Raw genomic sequence first — 19,111 nt, 5'->3', positions numbered from 1 at the left:
GCAATATTTAAGATTATTATAGTAGATTTTACTAATGTAGTATAAGTATCAATACAGTATCTCTCATTTAACAGATTCTTGGATTTTATAAAGGAATGACGTTTCCATTGGTGACATCAGGAACTATTAATTCTCTACTATTTGGTATGTATGGTGTTACGTATAAATATCTAGAGGAATATAGAACAATTAAAACCGGTATGAAACCCACGAGACTTATTTACACAGATGTGTTTGTGGCTGGTTGCGTGGCTGGAATTGCCCAAGGGTTCGTTGCAGCTCCAACAGAATTAGTCAAGACTCAACTTCAAGTACAAACAGGTGCGAAAGTTACGTTTAATAATAATAATAATAATAATAATAATAATAATAATAATAATAATAATAATAATAATAATAATAATAATAATAATAATAATAATAATAATAATAATAATAATAGTCTTAGTTCAAAAATGGAAACCCTCCCCGCTGGCTAGTGGTATAATGGCTAGCGCTTGAGCTTTTGGTCCACCTTGCCTTGAGTTCGATTCCCGGTGGGAGAGCAAAATATTTAATTTCAGAATCATTCACTTTCATTAATTATCCATGCGCTTTAGCATAAAGGGCTTAATTGTGGGACGTGAAATTGAAAAGTTTCATTACATTTTATTTTCATAGAATGAGATTCTCCAACAATTTGTGGAATGAAGGAGAAAATGAAGGTGGAATGACAGTGTCTGATGAAGCCAATATGTTCCGTTAGTTGAAGAAAATGTTGCACATTTATTAATTTTAAATAGACGTTAATTTGTTCAGTGATTTCTATTTCTAGTTCAACGAAATGAAATGAAATTTTGAAGTTGTACGTCCCACCATTCTTCAAGATTTCATGTAATTTCATTTCATTAAAGTAGAAATACAAGTTCTGAACACTACGGTCAGGTTCTAGGCTAAAACTATAGTCAAAAAGCATACATACGTAAATATGTCACAAAGCGATATCGAACAATGATAGTACACTAAGAACTTTGTTCTTATAAACGCACAGATTGCATGAAAACCAAAACAGCACATGAAAATATTAAATGCCTGTCCGCATTTAAAAGCATTTCATCAAAACATTACTTCATTAAAATTCCCGTTAAAATGGAAAATGTCTGAAGTGTTACTGTTTGATGTACTATCTTTACTACATACAGTTCTCGATCTGCCTTTCGATCTTCATTTTCCGCATTTAGATTGTACACACTAATATTAAGATTTGTATTACTGATTCACCATTGAGATTAACTTCAATATTCATTCGAGCAACATTTAAAGTAATGAAATAAATTTGAGGCCTCAGCACAGAGAAGGAATGGACCCGGAAGCAGTTAGACCCGGTCACTGACGATCCGGACAGACTCATTACTCCGCATGACTCTACCCAGAGTGAGTTGATGTGACCCTGAGACGACGAAACATCCTCACACAAGGAAATACAGATATACGAAGCTGTTAATATATTTTTAGCGAACACAATAGTCTCCTCTCTCTTCTCACTAAAATCGATAATTTTCTAATTATTGTGTCAAAACATTGCACTGAAAGTTAACAACAAGATATATAAGAGTATAAACGTATGAGAATCATAGACAAGGAAAGCTACTATTTTTTCTTACAATAGATCGTCACAATGTAATCGAACGAGCCTGTAAAACTTGTCGAATTGAATATAGGAGGTACTACCAAACCAAAACAGTGGTATGGTCAATATTTGTGCAGTTTGTGTTTAAAAATTATTGCATTTTTTTTTTAGTGGGAGAAGACGTATGAATATGAAAGTATATTTGAAATAGTCAAAACATGGAACCTTGATTAAAAGATGTTACATTGGGAATCAAACAATTGAATATCCAAGATCGAGTAGTGGACAAAATTTACATTATAAAAATCTGTAGAGGTCTACTAGATTCACTTGGTCAGCTTCTTCTAGGTGATTTGGCCTGTCCGAATCACTTGGTTGCCTGTCAAATAGGGTCTAAGATGAGAAACCTAGACCCCAGTGCAGAGATGGTTTGGATCAATGAAAACTTGACCTACGACCTACCGTGACCCACGACTCACTTACCACCACCCACCATGACTCACTCCGACCCACCAAAAACAATTGTCATCCACTTTGTCCCTTGATCCATGCCCTCTTCTCCACTGACTAAAGGGTTTACACTAATAATGAAACAAGGCTGTGAAGTTCTCACTAATCGGAGTTTGAATTTCTACTGTCAATCCCTCAAGCATCGCTCAAGGTGTTTGTCATGGGGCAAATTACGATGAATTCCAAGTAAATTATCATGGTGTAATTATTTCCTTGTTGAATTAAAGATACTTTTCAGCGGAAAAAAAGATGACATTTGGAAGTCCCACAACAAAATAAGTAGACCAATGTAAAGGGAAAAAATGTAAAATTTTCCATATAGAATTAAGTGTACAGTACAAACTTAAAATTTCCATGTAATTAAGTTTACAGTACGAATTTTGTCTATTCTTCTTACAACTTTACGATATATATATATATATATATATATATATATATATATATATATATATATATATATATATATAAGGGTTACAGGGTTAGGGATTGGTAGTGTAAGCTTTATTCATCTATTTTAATTTCAATATTGTATGCTTGTAGAGTGTCTCCTAACCCTAGCCATTAGAGGGTTACGCCCTCTCTTTGGCACAGAATTGACGACACTGGTGGGTTTATAGCATATAAGATGGTCTAAGTGCAGTTTTATAAACGAATAGTGCTGAAAGTAACAATAAACAAAACACTAAGTGAGTGAATAAATTTAAATGCGCATATAAGTAAATAAAATACATATATAAATGGTGCAGGTAGAAACAGAATGGAACTTTAGCATGGAAGCCGTGCGTTGTGTTTGTATGAAATAAACATGATAGTATAAAATGAAATGCAGTGCGTACACGCCACAGTCACAAACATAGTGTTAGATACACGAATGCATGTTAGTTCTTTTGTCTCGGGGCGACTCGAGACTGATGGAAACACGGGGAAAGCCCAAGGTTAGTATTGAAATTGAAACATAGCGCTAAAATGGACACAAATGATGAAGATGATCTGGTATAAGATATATATGAAAGATGCCGTATTCTTCAGCTGTAGGATGTGCAGATTTTAGGTATAGTGTGAGAACGTTTAACGGTGTATGCAGATATTTTTGCGGTGCATCAGTTTTTTACGTATAAATTGCCTTGTGCTCTAAGTGCTGCATACAAAGTATATCAAACACAAGCTTCAGCAATTATTATAATAGAAAGCAGTTGATATATAAGGCAAAGCACTGTATTTTTTGTTTCCCAATTAATATTTTTTCTGAATTTGTTTCTCGACTAATATAGATCGTTTTCAATTATTTTTACAAATCAATCCACTACCAATTTCCCATATATAGAAAGTGCCTCCCCCATAAAGAAGAATTTAAAAAAAAATCTGACACGTTCTGTTTATTTTTAAATAAAGAGTTCATACAGTGGATTTGAGCTTCCTAAGTTGAACGATTAGTGAGATATTCAATTTTTTTCGCAAAAATTCGGCCCCCCACTGCCCCCTTAGAATATGTATTACAATGAAAACGACATGATAACATCCCAGTTTGGATTAAGGCCTAACTATATACCAAACATCATTTCATTTGACTTTGCAATTTGGCCGTGATGATCACGCACTCATAGCTACATTCAATTTTTATATAATACATATTACAGGTGTTTCAAAAATGTATTTTTTCAGTAGTTAGCTACTCTAAAAACACACAGGCTGTGTGTCTCGTAAGGCAAGTTGTAAGTCCTATTGCTATTATTACAATTACAAACATCAATATCCGAAAGTGCCTGCAGTTCTTTTTTCACTTACAAGTAACACTTCAAAAGTGTAACACTCCGATTTTGACAAAATTTGGCAGGTAGATACTGCACATAAAATAAACGAATACGTGTTTTTCATTTTCTGCGGAAAAACGGTTTTAGGGAGCAAAAGCCCCCACCCAAAATTTTGAAAATTGAAGCCCGAAAGATCAAAACAAGTAGACAAAAGTGAACGAAATTGTGCACAAATATTGTAGACGTAAAATAAGGGAGTATGTGTTTCGTATTTTCTTGGAAAAAACGGTTAGGTGGGGCACGGACCCCTCCAAAACTTTGATCACGAAATATCAAAAGTGCTAATAACAGTATGTCAGACATGTGTAAAGAACATGAAGAATTGCAACGAAACTGCGTAGGGACAATAGGCAAAAAATAAACGAATACTTTTTTTTATTTTCTGCAGAAGAACGGTTTCAGGGGGCAAAAGCCCTCATCCAAGATTTTGAAATTTGACGCCTGAAAGGCAAGAAGAAGTGGACCGAAGTGAACGAAATTGTGCACAAATATTATAGACACAAAATGAGAGAATCCGGGTTTCGTATTTTCCTTAAAAAAGTTTGCGTGGGCCACAGACCCCTCCAAAATTTTGATCAGGAAAACTCAAAAGTGCTAATAACAGTATTTCAGAAGTGCTTAGAGGACATAAAGAATTGGAAAGAAACTTTCGGGAGTGACAATAGGCAAAAAATAAACGAATACTGTTTTTTTTTGTGGAAAACCGGTTTAAGGGGCAGAAGCACCCATCCAAAATTTTGAAATTTGAAGGCAAAGGCCGAAAGACAAGAAGTGGATGGAGCGTCTTTCGGGCGTCAGGTTTCAAAATTTCGGGTGGGGGCTTTCTCCCTAAAACCGTTTTCCCGCAGAAAATAATAAAAAAAAAACGTATTCGTTTATTTTTTGCCTATTGTCACTCCCCAAAGTTTCGTTCCAATTCTTAATGTCCTTTACACATATCTGACATGTTATTATTAGCACTTTTGATATTTCGTGATCAAAGTTTTGGAGGGGTCCGTGTCCCACCTAACCGTTTTTCCCAAGAAAATACGAAACACATATTCCCTTATTTTACGTCTACAATATTTGTGCACAATTTCGTTCACTTTTGTCTACTTGTTTTGATCTTTCGGGCTTCAATTTTCAAAATTTTGGGTGGGAGCTTTTGTCCTCTAAAACCGTTTTTTTTTTCGCAGAAAATAAATAAAAACACGTATTCGTCTATTTCATGTATACCTGTCAAATTTATCAAAATCGGAGCGTTATACTTGGGAAGTGTTATTTGTTAGATATACTCATCTCAGGTAACAAAATAGAAACAAATGAAAAGGAAGAAGAATGGAGGCCTTGAAATTAAAACGTAGACAATTTCACCAGTGTTCAGAAGATACTCTGTACAATGCATTGAGCAGAGTAGTCGGTGGATCAGAGTGGGTCATGATGGGTCGGTGGGTTAGGGTGGGTGGTGTTTCGCAGTGGGTCACAGTTGGTGGTGGGTCGCAGTGAGTCAGATCCTGTTGACCCACTGACCCACTCACAAATATACACCCACTGACCCACTCCATCTCTGCCCGAATGACCCGAATAAAAGTCTTGACCCTAGTGACCTGTGAGACACTTCATCACTGTTTCAGTAATTGTTTGAATTTTGATCTTTACAGAAGCCAGATCCGGAACTTGGCAGACTAAAGCCAACCAGATAACATGTAAAGGCTCTTTTCGCTGTTTGATATCGATAATTCGAAAGAATGGAATTACTGGATTATACCATGGTTTCATCGCTACAATGTTACGGTAAGTACTGTGTTAGTGTATATTGCTATATTATTTGTATCATACTTCAAGAGATCGTTCCATTAAAATTAGACTGTATTTTCTGCAAGTATATTGCTCCCTGATGGTCATGCCACTCTGTCTGGATATTGCTTTCTTCAGTGTTCTGGAAGGATCAGTGGTAAACAATTGTTAAATTAAACCCAGAAAGTCACTGTGACAAGCAAAGTACTTGGCTCGAACGGATGAATACGCACAAAAAGGAAAACATGTGTAATGTTAGCACCCCGGAAGCAAACAGTGATATCCGTTTTACTGCAAGATGCTGTAAACGTCTGCAAGAGCAGGGCAAAGTAGAGCACGTGCCATAGTTACAGGGCATCTATACTGTCTGGCCCCGGGCCATGTTTTGCAGAAAAGGGTTGGGCGAATGGAAAAATCGGCGAGCACGTATCCCATTATTTTTAGAGGCACACATTTTGAACGAAAAGGTTGGGTCTCAGGGTCCCCCAGTTGGTCGCAGACATTGCCCAACCAAATTGGCAAATGGTAAGGGAAGTCTAGTAGTATATCGTTGGTAGTGATGAAAATTTTCCGATTCAGAAAAACATACTCCACTTATTCCTACATCGTTGTTTAGCCGTGATGTGAGGTGGAAAGTTTTCTTCTATATTTTCCAGAAAATTTTCCGTTCTTAACAAATATCAGTGATCAAGTAACAATTCCTCAGTATTCTTAAAATTGATTGAATTCATGTATAGGAATGTTAAAAAGTGAAAGATCGTTTAAAGAATCTGAAAATTTTCATGGCTCAGACAATTTCCCGTACTATGTAGGAACAAGTGAAACAATTTTTCATGAATCAAAATATTTTCTATCTTCTATGGAAAAATTGAAGAACTTTTTATGAGTCGGAAAATAGCCAGAAATATTGGACTGTAGAATTTCACAGCTTCAATAGGATTTATTACAAATTCGAAGCGGCAGTATGGAATAACATCCCGTCGAATCACTATGTTACAACACGGACAGAACATAACAAGTCAGGAGAATTAAGAAACATTGCGGAAGCATTTGTGACGGAAGTAAAGAGTAAATGAGGACGAAGAACATCTCAACGGAATTGGTATGGAACTGTGATCAAAGGCAATTCAACTACGAACTATCGTCATACCGTACATTGTCGAAAACGGGAAAGAAAGTCACTATCTTGACGTTGCAATCGATGCATAGTGCAACAGACAGCTACACTATTGATGTTGCAATCTCATTGGGTGCAGGTCTAGCTGACAAATTATATATATGCTTTCAAGAATCCAGTGGTAAATTCGGTCCCCGTGTTGCACGGGACGTTGAAGAAAGAAGTAGCGGGCGCAAATGTGAGGGAAAAGATTTATGTAACAATATCTTACCAATTTTTTGTGTTGGTATTAAACCCACATCTATCTGACAACTATACGTCGCTCGTACTGTGTAACTCTTGATCGGGACACACGGATGAACATATCCTCCTGGATGCCTGTGTAGGAAAACGTGTCGATATGAAACAAATACCAAACAACCACAAATATCCTAAACTTTCGAATGTATATTTCTTTCGGCAGTACAGCTTGTACGCCAAGCGAATTGCTGACTACGTTCCCGTGTGCAGCAGCCGAATTTAGGTGCATTTCGCCAGCCCCCCCACCTTGGAGTTTCGAAAAAAAACCTATGCCAATCGTTTATGCTACGTTTGTGCCGGAATGTACCGCAAAATTTTTCGTTTGTACCACTTCCGGTACGAAGTTATAATGGTTTTAAAGTGGGGGGGCTGGGGAAACGGCAGCCCCCCCACCTTGGAATTTCGAAACGAAACCCATGGCAATCGTTTGTGCTACGTTTGTGCCGGAATGTACCGCAAAAATTTTCGTTTGTACCACTTCCGGTACGAAGTTATAAGGGTTTTAAAGTGGGGGGGCTGGGGAAACGGCAGCCCCCCCACCTAGGAATTTCAAAATTAAACCTATGCCAATCGTTTGTGCTACGTTTGTGCCGGAATGTACCGCAAAAATTTTCGTTTGTACCACTTCCGGTACGAAGTTATAAGGGTTTTAAAGTGGGGGGGGGGGCTGGAGAAACGGCAGCCTCCAAACTTGGAATTTCGAAACAAAACCTATGGCAATCGTTTGTGCTACGTTTGTGCCGGAATGTACCGCTAAATATTTCGTTTGTACCACTTCCGGTACGAAGTTATAAGGGTCTTAAAGTGGGGGCTGGAGAAACGACAGCCTCCAAACTTGGAATTTCGAAACAAAACTTATGCCAATCCTTTGTGCTACGTTTGTGCCGGAATGTACCGTAAACATTTTCGTTTGTACCACTTCCGGTACGAAGTTATAAGGGTTTTAAAGTGGGGGGCTGGAGAAACGGCAGCCTCCAAACTTGGAATTTCGAAACAAAAACTATGGCAATCGTTTGTGCTACGTTTGTGCCGGAATGTACTTTAAAAATTTTCATTTGTACCACTTCCGGTACGAAGTTATAAGAGATTCAAAGTGGGGGGGCTGGAGAAGCGGAAGCCTCAAAACTTGGAATTTCGAAACAAAAGGTATGCCAATCGTTTGTGCTACGTTTGTGCCGGAATGTACCGCAAAAATTTTCGTTTGTACCACTTCCGGTACGAACTTAAAAGGGTTTTAAAGTGGGGGGGCTGGAGAAACGGCAGCCTCCAAACTTGGAATTTCGAAACAAAACCTATGGCAATTGTTTGTGCTACGTTTGTGCCGAAATGTACCGTAAACATTTTCGTTTGTACCACTTCCGGTACGAAGTTATAAGGGTTTAAAGTGGGGGGGCTGGAGAAACGGCAGCCTCAAAACTTGGAATTTCGAAACAAAAAATATGGCATTCGTTTGTGCTACGTTTGTGCCGGAATGTACCGTAAACATTTTCGTTTGTACCACTTCCGGTACGAAGTTATAAGGGTTTTGAAATGGGGGGCTAGGGAAACGGCAGCCTCCAACCTAGGAATTTCAAAACAAAACCTAAGCCAATCGTTTGTGCTACGTTTGTGCCGGAATGTACCGCAAAATTTTTCGTTTGTACCACTTCCGGTACGAAGTTATAAGGGTTTTGAAGTGGAGAGGCTGCAGAAACGGAAGCCTGCAACCTTGGAATTTCGAAACAAAAACTATGCTAATCGCTTGTGCTACGTTTGTGCCGGAATGTACCGCAAAAATTTTCGGTTGTACCACATCCGGTACGAAATTGTAAGGGTTTTGAAGTGGAGGGGTGGGGAAACGGCAGCCCCCCACCTAGGAATTTCAAAGCAAAATTTATGTCAATCGTTTGTGCTAGGTTTGTGCCTCAATGTACCGCAAAAAATTTCGTTTGTACCACTTCCGGTACGAAGTTATAAGGGTTTTAAAATGGGGGGCTGGGGAAACAGCAGCCCCCCACCTAGAAATTTCAAAACAAAACCTATGCCAATCGTTTGTGCTACGTTTGTGCCGGAATGTACCGCAAAAATTTTCGTTTGTACCACTTCCGGTACGAAGTTATAAGGGTTTTGAAGTGGAGAGGCTGCAGAAACGGAAGCCTGCAACCTTGGAATTTCTAAACAAAAACTATGCTAATCGCTTGTGCTACGTTTGTGCCGGAATGTACCGCAAAAATTTTCGGTTGTACCACATCCGGTACGAAATTGTAAGGGTTTTGAAGTGGAGGGGTGGGGAAACGGCAGCCCCCCACCTAGGAATTTCAAAGCAAAATTTATGTCAATCGTTTGTGCTAGGTTTGTGCCTCAATGTACCGCAAAAAATTTCGTTTGTACCACTTCCGGTATGAAGTTATAAGGTTTTAAAGTGGGGAGCTGGAGAAACGGCAGCCTCCAAACTTGGAATTTCGAAACAAAAACTATGCCAATCGTTTGTGCTACGTTTGTGCCGGAATGTACCGCAAAAATTTTCGTTTGTACCACTTCCGGTACGAAGTTATAAGGGTTTCAAAGTGGGGGGGGCTGGAGAAGCGGCAGCCTCCAACCTTGGAATTTCGAAACAAAACCTATGCCAATAGTGTGTGCTACGTTTGTGCCGGAATGTGCAGCAAAAAGTTTCGTTTGTACCACTTCCGGTACGAAGTTATAATAGTTTTAAAGTGGGGGCTGGGGAAACGGCAGCCCCCCACCTTGGAATTTCGAAACGAAGCCTATGCCAATCGTTTGTTTTACGTTTGTGCCGGAATGTACCGCAAAAATTTTCGTTTGTACCACTTCCGGTACGAAGTTATAAGGGTTTTAAAGTGGGGGGCTGGGGAAACGGCAGCCCCCCCACCTAGAAATTTCAAAACAAAACCTATGCCAATCGTTTGTGCTACGTTTGTGCCGGAATGTACCGCAAAAATTTTCGTTTGTACCACTTCCGGTACGAAGTTATAAGGGTTTTAAAGTGGGGGGGGGCTGGAGAAAGGACAGCCTTCAAACTTGGAATTTCGAAACAAAACCTATGGCAATCGTTTGTGCTACGTTTGTGCCGGAATGTACCGCTAAATATTTCGTTTGTACCACTTCCGGTACGAAGTTATAAGGGTCTTAAAGTGGGGGCTGGAGAAACGACAGCCTCCAAACTTGGAATTTCGAAACAAAACTTATGCCAATCCTTTGTGCTACGTTTGTGCCGGAATGTACCGTAAACATTTTCGTTTGTACCACTTCCGGTACGAAGTTATAAGGGTTTTAAAGTGGGGGGCTGGAGAAACGGCAGCCTCCAAACTTGGAATTTCGAAACAAAAACTATGGCAATCGTTTGTGCTACGTTTGTGCCGGAATGTACTTTAAAAATTTTCATTTGTACCACTTCCGGTACGAAGTTATAAGAGATTCAAAGTGGGGGGCTGGAGAAGCGGCAGCCTCCAAACTTGGAATTTCAAAACAAAACCTAAGCCAATCGTTTGTGCTACGTTTGTGCCGGAATGTACCGCAAAAATTTTTGTTTATACCACTTCCGGTACGAAGTTATAAGGGTTTTGAAATGGGGGCTGGGGAAACGGCAACCCCCTACCTTGGAATTTCGAAACAAAACCTATGCCAATCGTTTGTGCTACGTTTGTGCCGGAATGTACCGCAAAAATTTTCGTTTGTACCACTTCCGGTACGAAGTTATAAGTCATTTAAAGTGGGGGTGGGGGTGGGCTGGAGAGACGGCAGCCTCCAATCTTGGAATTTCGAAACAAAACCTATGCCAATCGTTTGTGCTAAGTTTGTGCCGGAATGTACCGCAAAAATTTTCGTTTGTACCACTTCCGGTACGAAGTTATAATAGTTTTAAAGTGGGGGGCAAACTTCAGAAACATCAAATTCAATACAAATAGAGATAGAAACATTGAGTTAACGGGAATCGTTAGTGCACTTATAATCACTAAGCACTAACGTTAGTGCCATCATATTTTGGGATTTATTCAAGATTTTTGGTGGGGGGGCCAACTTCAGAAATATCAAATTGTATACAAATAAAGATAGAAACATAGTGTTAACAGCAATCATTAACCCATCATTAGTGCACTTAAACGCACTAAGCACTAACGTTAGCGCTACTATATTTTGAGATTTATTCAAAAAATTTGGTGGGGTGGTCAACTTCAGAAATATCAAATTCTATACAAATAGGGATAGAAACATGGGGTTAATGGCAAACGTTAGTGCATCGTTAGTGCACTTAAACGTACTAAGCACTATCGTTGGTGCTACCATATTTTGGAATTCATTCAAGATTTTCGGTGGGATGGGCAACTTCAGTAATTTCAAATTCTATACAAATAGAGATAGGAACATAGAGTTAACGGCAATCGTTAGTGCATCGTTAGTGCACTTAAAATACTAAACACTGACGTTAGTGCTACAATATTTTGGGATTTATTCAAGATTTTAGATGGGGGCCAACTTCAGAAATATCAAATTCTATACAAATAGAGGTAGAAACATGCAGTTAAAGACAATCGTTATTGCATCGTTAGTGCACTTAAATGCACTAAGCATTAAGGTTAGCATTACCATATTTTGGGATTTATTCAAGATTTCTGGTGGGACCAACTTAAGAAATATCAAATTTCATACAAACATTTAGTGCTTTCTAGAAGCACTAACGATACACTAATGAATGGCATTAATTTCTTGTTAGTGCTTGAAGTTGACGCAAGTTCACCGTGCCCTCCAAAGATATTGTACCTGTAGCACCTACACTAATGAAGTACTAACGTTAGGGGTTGATGCACTAAGAACCACTAACAATTGCACTAGAAGATATCATTAGTGCTTTTGAATATGGCGGAAATTTGATGCAATTAAAAATTCCCAATAAATGTCTTATAGGAGTTTAGTGACATGTAATTGTTCATAACTACACTAATATTGAAGGACAAACGAAACTGTTAGTGTTTTCTAGAAGCACTAACGATGCACTAACGATTGCACTAGAATAGATCATTAGTACTCTTGAATTTGACGGAAATTTGACGCAATGAAAAATTTCCCATAAATTTATTATGTGTTTCGTTACATGTAATTGGCCATAAGTAAACTAATATTGAAGTTCTAACTAAATTGTTAGTGTTTTCCAGAAGCACTACTAATGCACTAACGAATGGCACTAAGTTTTAGTTAGTGCTTGAAGTGGGGGCGCTAAGTTCACTCTGGCCTCAAAAGGTATTTTAATTGTAGCACATTTACTAATGAAGCACTAACCTTAGGTGTAGATGCGCTAAGAAGCACTAACAATGCACTAACGATCGCTCTAGAAGAGATCATTAGTGATTTTGAATTTGGCGGAAATTTGATTCAATGAAAAATTTGCCTAAATTTCTTGTGAGTCTCGTGATATGTAATTGGCCATAACTACACTAATAGTGAAGCACTAACGAAATTGTTAGTGCTTTATAGAAGCACTAACGAATTGGACTATTTTTTCCGTTTGGCGTGGGAGACCCGGGTTCGATTCCCGGCGGGAGCTCATGTGGTTCGGATTCCACGTTAATCAGTAGGTCCACGTCTCATATAGCCTCGCTGCTGAAAGGGACGCTAAACTAAAATCAACAACAACAACAACAACAATATTTTTTCCGTTAGTGCTTAAAGTGTCGGTGCGAAATTCACGCTGACTTCTCCATAGGTTTCTTTACTTGTAACACCTACACTAATGAAGCACTAACGTTAGGTGTTTGTGCTCTAAGAAGCAATTACGATGTACTAACAATTGCACTAACAGAGGTAATTAGTGCTTTTGAATGAGATGGGAATTTGATACAATGAATAATTCCCCATGTGTTTCTTATGGGAGTTTTGAGACTTATAATTGGCCATTTCTACACTAATGGTGAAACACTAACGAAACTACTTGTATCTTCTAGAAGTACTAACAATGCACTAACGTATAAAACTAATTTTTTCGTTAGTGCTTGTAGTGGGGGCTAAGTTCACGATAAATTCGAAAGTTTTCTTTCCTTGTAATATTAGTGCTTCCTAGTGAACCAACACCTAAGTTTCGTGCTTCATTAGTGTAGGTGCTACAAGTAAGAAACCTTTGCGGGCCAGCGTGAACTTGGTTCCTACTTCAAGCAGTAACGAAAAATAAGTCCATTCGTTAATGTATCGTTAGCGCTTCTGCAAAACACTCATAGTTCCGTTAATGCTTAACTATTGATGTAGATATGGCCAATTATATGCCACAAAAATCCCACAAGAGATTCATGTGGAATTTTTCATTGCGTCAAATTTCCGCCAAAATCAAAAGCACTAATGACCTCTTCTACTGAAATCGTTAGTGTTTCTTAGTGCATTAACACCTAACGTTAGTTCTTCATTAATGTAGGTCCTACAAGTAAAAAAACCTTTGGAAGCTTTCATGAACTTGGCGCCCCACTTCAACCAATAACGAAAAAATTAGAGCTGTTTTCGTTAGTGCTTCACTATTAGTGTAGTTATGGCCAGTTACATCTCAGGAAACTCACATAAGGAATTTAAGGGGAGTTTTTCACTGTGTCAAATTTTTGCCAAATTAAAAAGCACTAATGATCATTTCCAGTACAATCCTTAGTGCATCGTTAGTGGTTCTTCGTGCACCAACCCCTAACGTTAGTGCTTAATTAGTGTAGGTGCTACAAGTAAAATATCTTTGGTGGTCAGCGTGAATTTGCGCCCTCTTCAAGCACTAACAAAGTAATTAGTGCATTCGTTACTGATTCCTGAAAATACTGACACTTTGTATGGAATTTGATATTTCTGAAGTTGCCCCCCACCAAAAATTTTGAATAAATTTCAAAATGTGGTAACACTAACGTTAGTGCTTAGTGCATTTAAGTGCACTAATCACGCTCTAACGATTGCCGTTAACTCCATGTTTCTACCTCTATTTGTATAAAATTTGATATTTTTGAAGTTGGCCCCCCACCAAAGATCTTGAATAAATCCCAAAATATGGTAGCACTTACGGAAGTGCTTAGTGTGTTTAAGTGCACTAACGATGCACTAACGATGCGCTAAGTTTAGTGAAAATCTGTCTGCATAAAGATGGGTGGGGGGCTAACTTCATATGAAGTAGGTCCCAAACCAAAATCTTCAATATCTCGTAAACGATCTCGTAAACGCTGATAGCACTAACGTTAGTTCTAAATGCACTAATGTGCATTAACGATGCATTAACGATGTGCAACGTTTGGTGTGATTTGGGAGAGGTGGGGGGCCAACTTCAGGCACGTAATTTTTTTTGCGGTACATTCCGGTATAAATGTACCACAAACGATTGACATAGTCTTATCTCGAAATTCCAAGATGAGGGATTCTGGAAACGGCAGCCCCCTAGTTAAAACTGTCATACTTTTGTACTGGAAGTGATACATACAAAAATGTTTTCGATACATTCCGACACAAATGTTGTTAAACGATTTGCATAGGTCTCGTTTCGAAATTCCGAGGGGGCATCAAAACGGCAGCCCCGTAGCTTGAAACTCTCGTATCTTTGTACCGGAAGTGGTACAGAAAAGAGTTTAGCGAAACGTTCCTGTTCAAAAGTAGTGCAAAGAGTGGGCATAGGTTTCATTTCGAAATTACTGGGTGCGGGGCTGCCGTTACCACAGCCACTCTTGAAAACTCATATAACTTCGTACCGGAAGTGGAACAAGCGAAAATTTTTGCGGTACATTCCGGCACAAACGATTGGCATAGTTTTTGTTTCGCAATTCCAAGGTTGGAGGCTTCCGTTTCCCTAGCCCCCCCACTTTAGAACCCTTATAACTTCATACCGGAAGTGGTACAAACGAAAATTTTTGCGGTACATTCCGGCACAAACGTAGCACAAACGATTTGCATAGTTTTTGTTTCGAAATTCCAAGTTTGGAGGCTTCCGTTTCTCCAGCCCCCCACTTTAAAACCCTTATAACTTCGTACCGGAACTGGTACAAACGAAAATGTTTACGGTACATTCCGGCACAAACGTAGCACAAACGATTTGCATAGGTTTTGTTTCGAAATTCCAACTTTGGAGGCTGCCGTTTCTCCAGCCCTCCCACTTTAAAACCCTTATAACTTCGTACCGGAAGTGGTACAAACGAAAATTTTTGCGGTACATTCCGGCACAAACGATTGGCATAGTTTTTGTTTCGCAATTCCAAGGTTGGAGACTTCCGTTTCCCTATCCCCCCCACTTTAGAACCCTTATAACTTCATACCGGAAGTGGTACAAACGAAAATTTTTGCGGTACATTCCGGCACAAACGTAGCACAAACGATTGTCATAGGTTTTGTTTTGAAATTTTTAGGTGGGGGGCTGCCGTTTCCTCAGCCCCCACTTCAAAACCCTTATAACTTCGTACCGGAAGTGGTACAGACGAAAAGTTTTGTGGTACATTCCGGCACAAACGTAGCACAAACGATTGCCATAGGTTTTGTTTCGAAATTCCAAGTTTGGAGGCTGCCGTTTCCCCAGCCCCCACTTTAAAACTATTATAACTTCGTACCGGGAGTGGTACAAACGAAAATTTTTGCGGTACATTCCGGCACAAACGTAGCACAAACGATTGCCATAGGTTTTGTTTCGAAATTCCAAGTTTGGAGGCTGCCGTTTCCCCAGCCCCCCCACTTTAAAACCCTTATAACTTCGTACCGGAAGTGGTACAAACGAAAATTTTTGCGGTACATTCCGGCACAAACGTAGCACAAACGATTGGCATAGGTTTTGTTTTGAAATTCCTAGGTGGGGGGGCTGCCGTTTCCCCAGCCCCCCCACTTTAAAACCCTTATAACTTCGTACCGGAAGTGGTACAAACGAAAATTTTTGCGGTACATTCCGGCACAAACGTAGCACAAACGATTGCCATAGGTTTCGTTTCGAAATTCCAAGGTGGGGGGGCTGCCGTTTCCCCAGCCCCCCCACTTTAAAACCCTTATAACTTCGTACCGGAAGTGGTACAAACGAAAATTTTTGCGGTACATTCCGGCACAAACGTAGCACAAACGATTGGCATAGGTTTTTTTTCGAAACTCCAAGGTGGGGGGGCTGGCGAAATGCACCTGCCGAATTTATATGTTCGGTTCTTTCTACTGAAATTACATTCGGTTATCTACAATCAGTTCTCGGCGGATATCTACTGACCAATGCTTCGTTACGCACGGCAGAAAGCTAGTTATGACAATGGTTAATCTGTGGAAGCTTTCAAAAGTGTAATCGATGTGGCTTTCCATACGGGCATTACAGAGTGTGTGGTGTTGACATGTGACAATTACTCTTTTGTTACCTGTGCGTTCTGTAGTCTTCTGCTGCTTTGATCATTTTATTGACAATTCTTATGTGCGCTTATTGTTAAGCCGCGTTATCTACGTGCGCCTCCTCTGTGACCTCCCGTACAAGTTTGCAACATTTTCCAGACAAACGAACGTCATCATTTGCTTGAAGGTAAGGGAACTTGTTTCATCTTGTTTCTTTTCACAATACCTTTCCAACGATCTACTACTTGATTCCCCTTACCATTTGACAATTTTGGTTGTACCCTGTCTGTAACCCTCCGGGGGACCCTGGGACGCAACTTTTTCGTTCAAAATGTTTGCCCTTAAAAAGAATCGATACGTGTGCATCGATTTTTCCATTCACCCAACCGTTTTCGCAAAAATGGCCTGGGGTCAGACTTTATAGACTTCCTGTAATTGTGGCACGTGCTATACTTTGCCCTGCTCTTGCGGACGTTTACAGCATCTTGCAGAAAAACGGACATCACTGTTTGCTTCCGGGATGCTAACATTACACATGCTATTGCTTTTTGTGCGTATTCACACGTTCGAGCCCAAGTACTTTCCTTGTGAGTAAAATCCAGAGCATTAGCAGTTGGGGGTATTTCTTTAACGCATATCTTTCGTTTGTGGTATGGGACTTTTGAATCAGCGGCTAGATCGAGAAATTGAGGGCTACACGGGACCAGATTGAGATATACATATATACTAAAATATCTCTGAGTATAATGTAACTTTTCTCAAAGGTCAGTAAATGTATTTGCCATTAAAAATCCACAAGGCGAAGTGAGAAGAGCTCGTGCACATTGTATAAAATTTCTAGTAATTAAGGAATATTGTTAAGAATGTCGTGTGTATTGTTGGGTACAGTCATAGCAAAAGTATCTTTCCCATGGTTACTACTACCCATTAGGTCGGTTCCAGTACAGTCCTGGTATCATAAATCCAGGACAGAAACAACTCAACTTACGCTTAACATTTCAACCAGGGGAAGACTGTTGGTAAGCTTGTGCAACAATTAAACAGGCTTTTGCTGTCAGTTGATGTACGAGTAATGCCTCCAAATTAAGATTTTACAGTTGAAGCCTGTTGTTGAATGAGTGCTGTATATCAATGACATTATAATTCGTTATGTATATACTGTATTATGTTATTCCATACTGCATGTAGAAATAGAAAAAAAAACACTGATTATATACGAATTAGAAAATGTTTGAAATTAACTGAAAAATCAAACCTGGAACAACTGAAAGAAATAAATTTGTAAATCTTTGTCGCCATTCATGGACCTACTCCAATTCTCCTGCAATCTCGTCATATAAACATCTTTTTCCTTCTCCATAGAAGAAGATGTTGTATATTACGTTGAGTACGAATTGAAATTGTAATTGAAGCATATTAAAATTTTCAGACTGAGGGCATTCGAACCCGGAATCCAATGCGATAACCACTTATTTACACATATCACTTAGTTGATGTTTCACAAAAAACTGTTAAGCCCTTTCATGTAAGACTACAAGGGATAATCACTACTTATTTATCATTTTATTCTTCAACTCAGAAACAAGTTAAATAGACCTTCTTCTATGAGGGAAATGTCTCGAAACATTTCTCAAGTTGAGACTGAGATTTTAATATTGGGGTCCGGCAGCGTAGCAAGAAGAAAATAGGGATGACGTTATTTCATAATTCCTTAAATGGTATCAAGACGTGCAGCAACATTAGTTAGGTTTCGAGATACTTTAAAGTATAGTATACTTAGGAAATAAATGTTCTACTAACTAGTAGTTTAATTTGCCAACTTTACATGAAGGACTTTTAATTCAGTGGTACCGAACGAAACTACCAATTGTCAGACATGGGTTCAAATCCTGTCGCGCCAATTAATCTTCATCATTAACTTTTATTGTTTAGGTAATTGTATTGAGATTCTATTATTGCTTTCTTATTGTTACATGCGTGCTCAAAAAGTTTCGCAAAATAGGCCATTACTTTTTTCACGACTAGCATTAGGAAAATGTTTTTCTGCATGTACTTGTGTCCTTTATGCTGAAGTTGTACAGCAAGTGTTTTTCTATTTAGAGATTCGCCCATAATGTAGAAGGAAGTAGAGGGCCGCCGTCGCTAATTCCTGTACAAGACTGGCGGTCATTCAGTCACATCAATTGGACAAAAATTGCTTCCTGTGAATGGGGATGATACATTGGAAACAGCAATATTCAGAGATGAGTACAAAGGTTCCAAAGTAGTGATTTCGGTCTCCTGGACCAACCACCGTCCGACAGACCATCAACTGCAATGAATGACGTTAACAATAACCACTTTAATCAACTCATCAGGAATGACTGTTGTGAAACACACAACAGCTTAATGAAGCGACTGAGTTATCTGTAGGTAGTGTTCTAACATTTATAGCCCCTTAGGTTACAGAAAACTTTGTGCCCATTGGATGCCACACCTGTTCACAAGGGAACATAAGACAAAGTGGAATCAAATTTGCCTCGAATTCCAGAACATGTTTAGTGGCGACTCTCCACAATACGTTAATGGTGTGATCACAGAGGATGAAACTTAGTTGTTTCATTTGGATCCTAAGAGTAAAACGCAGCCCATGGAATAGTGTCATCCCAGATCTCCACGGAACAAAAAATAAGACTCACCAGATCAGTGGACAAACTAGTA

The 19,111-nt window shown here is 39.1% G+C and overlaps 1 protein-coding gene across 2 annotated transcripts in view; it reads left to right on the top strand.

The window, feature by feature from the left end:
- Positions 1-19,111, top strand: part of LOC145663637 (solute carrier family 25 member 45-like) — a 112,800-nt gene that overhangs the window by 79,878 nt on the left and 13,811 nt on the right. For both annotated transcript variants that reach the window (XM_081729738.1, XM_081729737.1), the window contains exons 4-5: positions 75-321; positions 5,571-5,703. In XM_081729738.1, the coding sequence (XP_081585864.1) occupies positions 75-321; positions 5,571-5,703 (380 nt within the window). The remainder of the gene's footprint in view (positions 1-74; positions 322-5,570; positions 5,704-19,111) is intronic.

Source organism: Thermobia domestica, chromosome 11 (genome assembly GCF_964235325.1).
Source record: "Thermobia domestica chromosome 11, izTheDome1.hap1.1, whole genome shotgun sequence".
Lineage (NCBI taxonomy): Eukaryota > Metazoa > Arthropoda > Insecta > Zygentoma > Lepismatidae > Thermobia > Thermobia domestica.
Note: the sequence above shows the minus strand (reverse complement) of the source record. Positions and strands in the feature narration are given on the sequence as shown.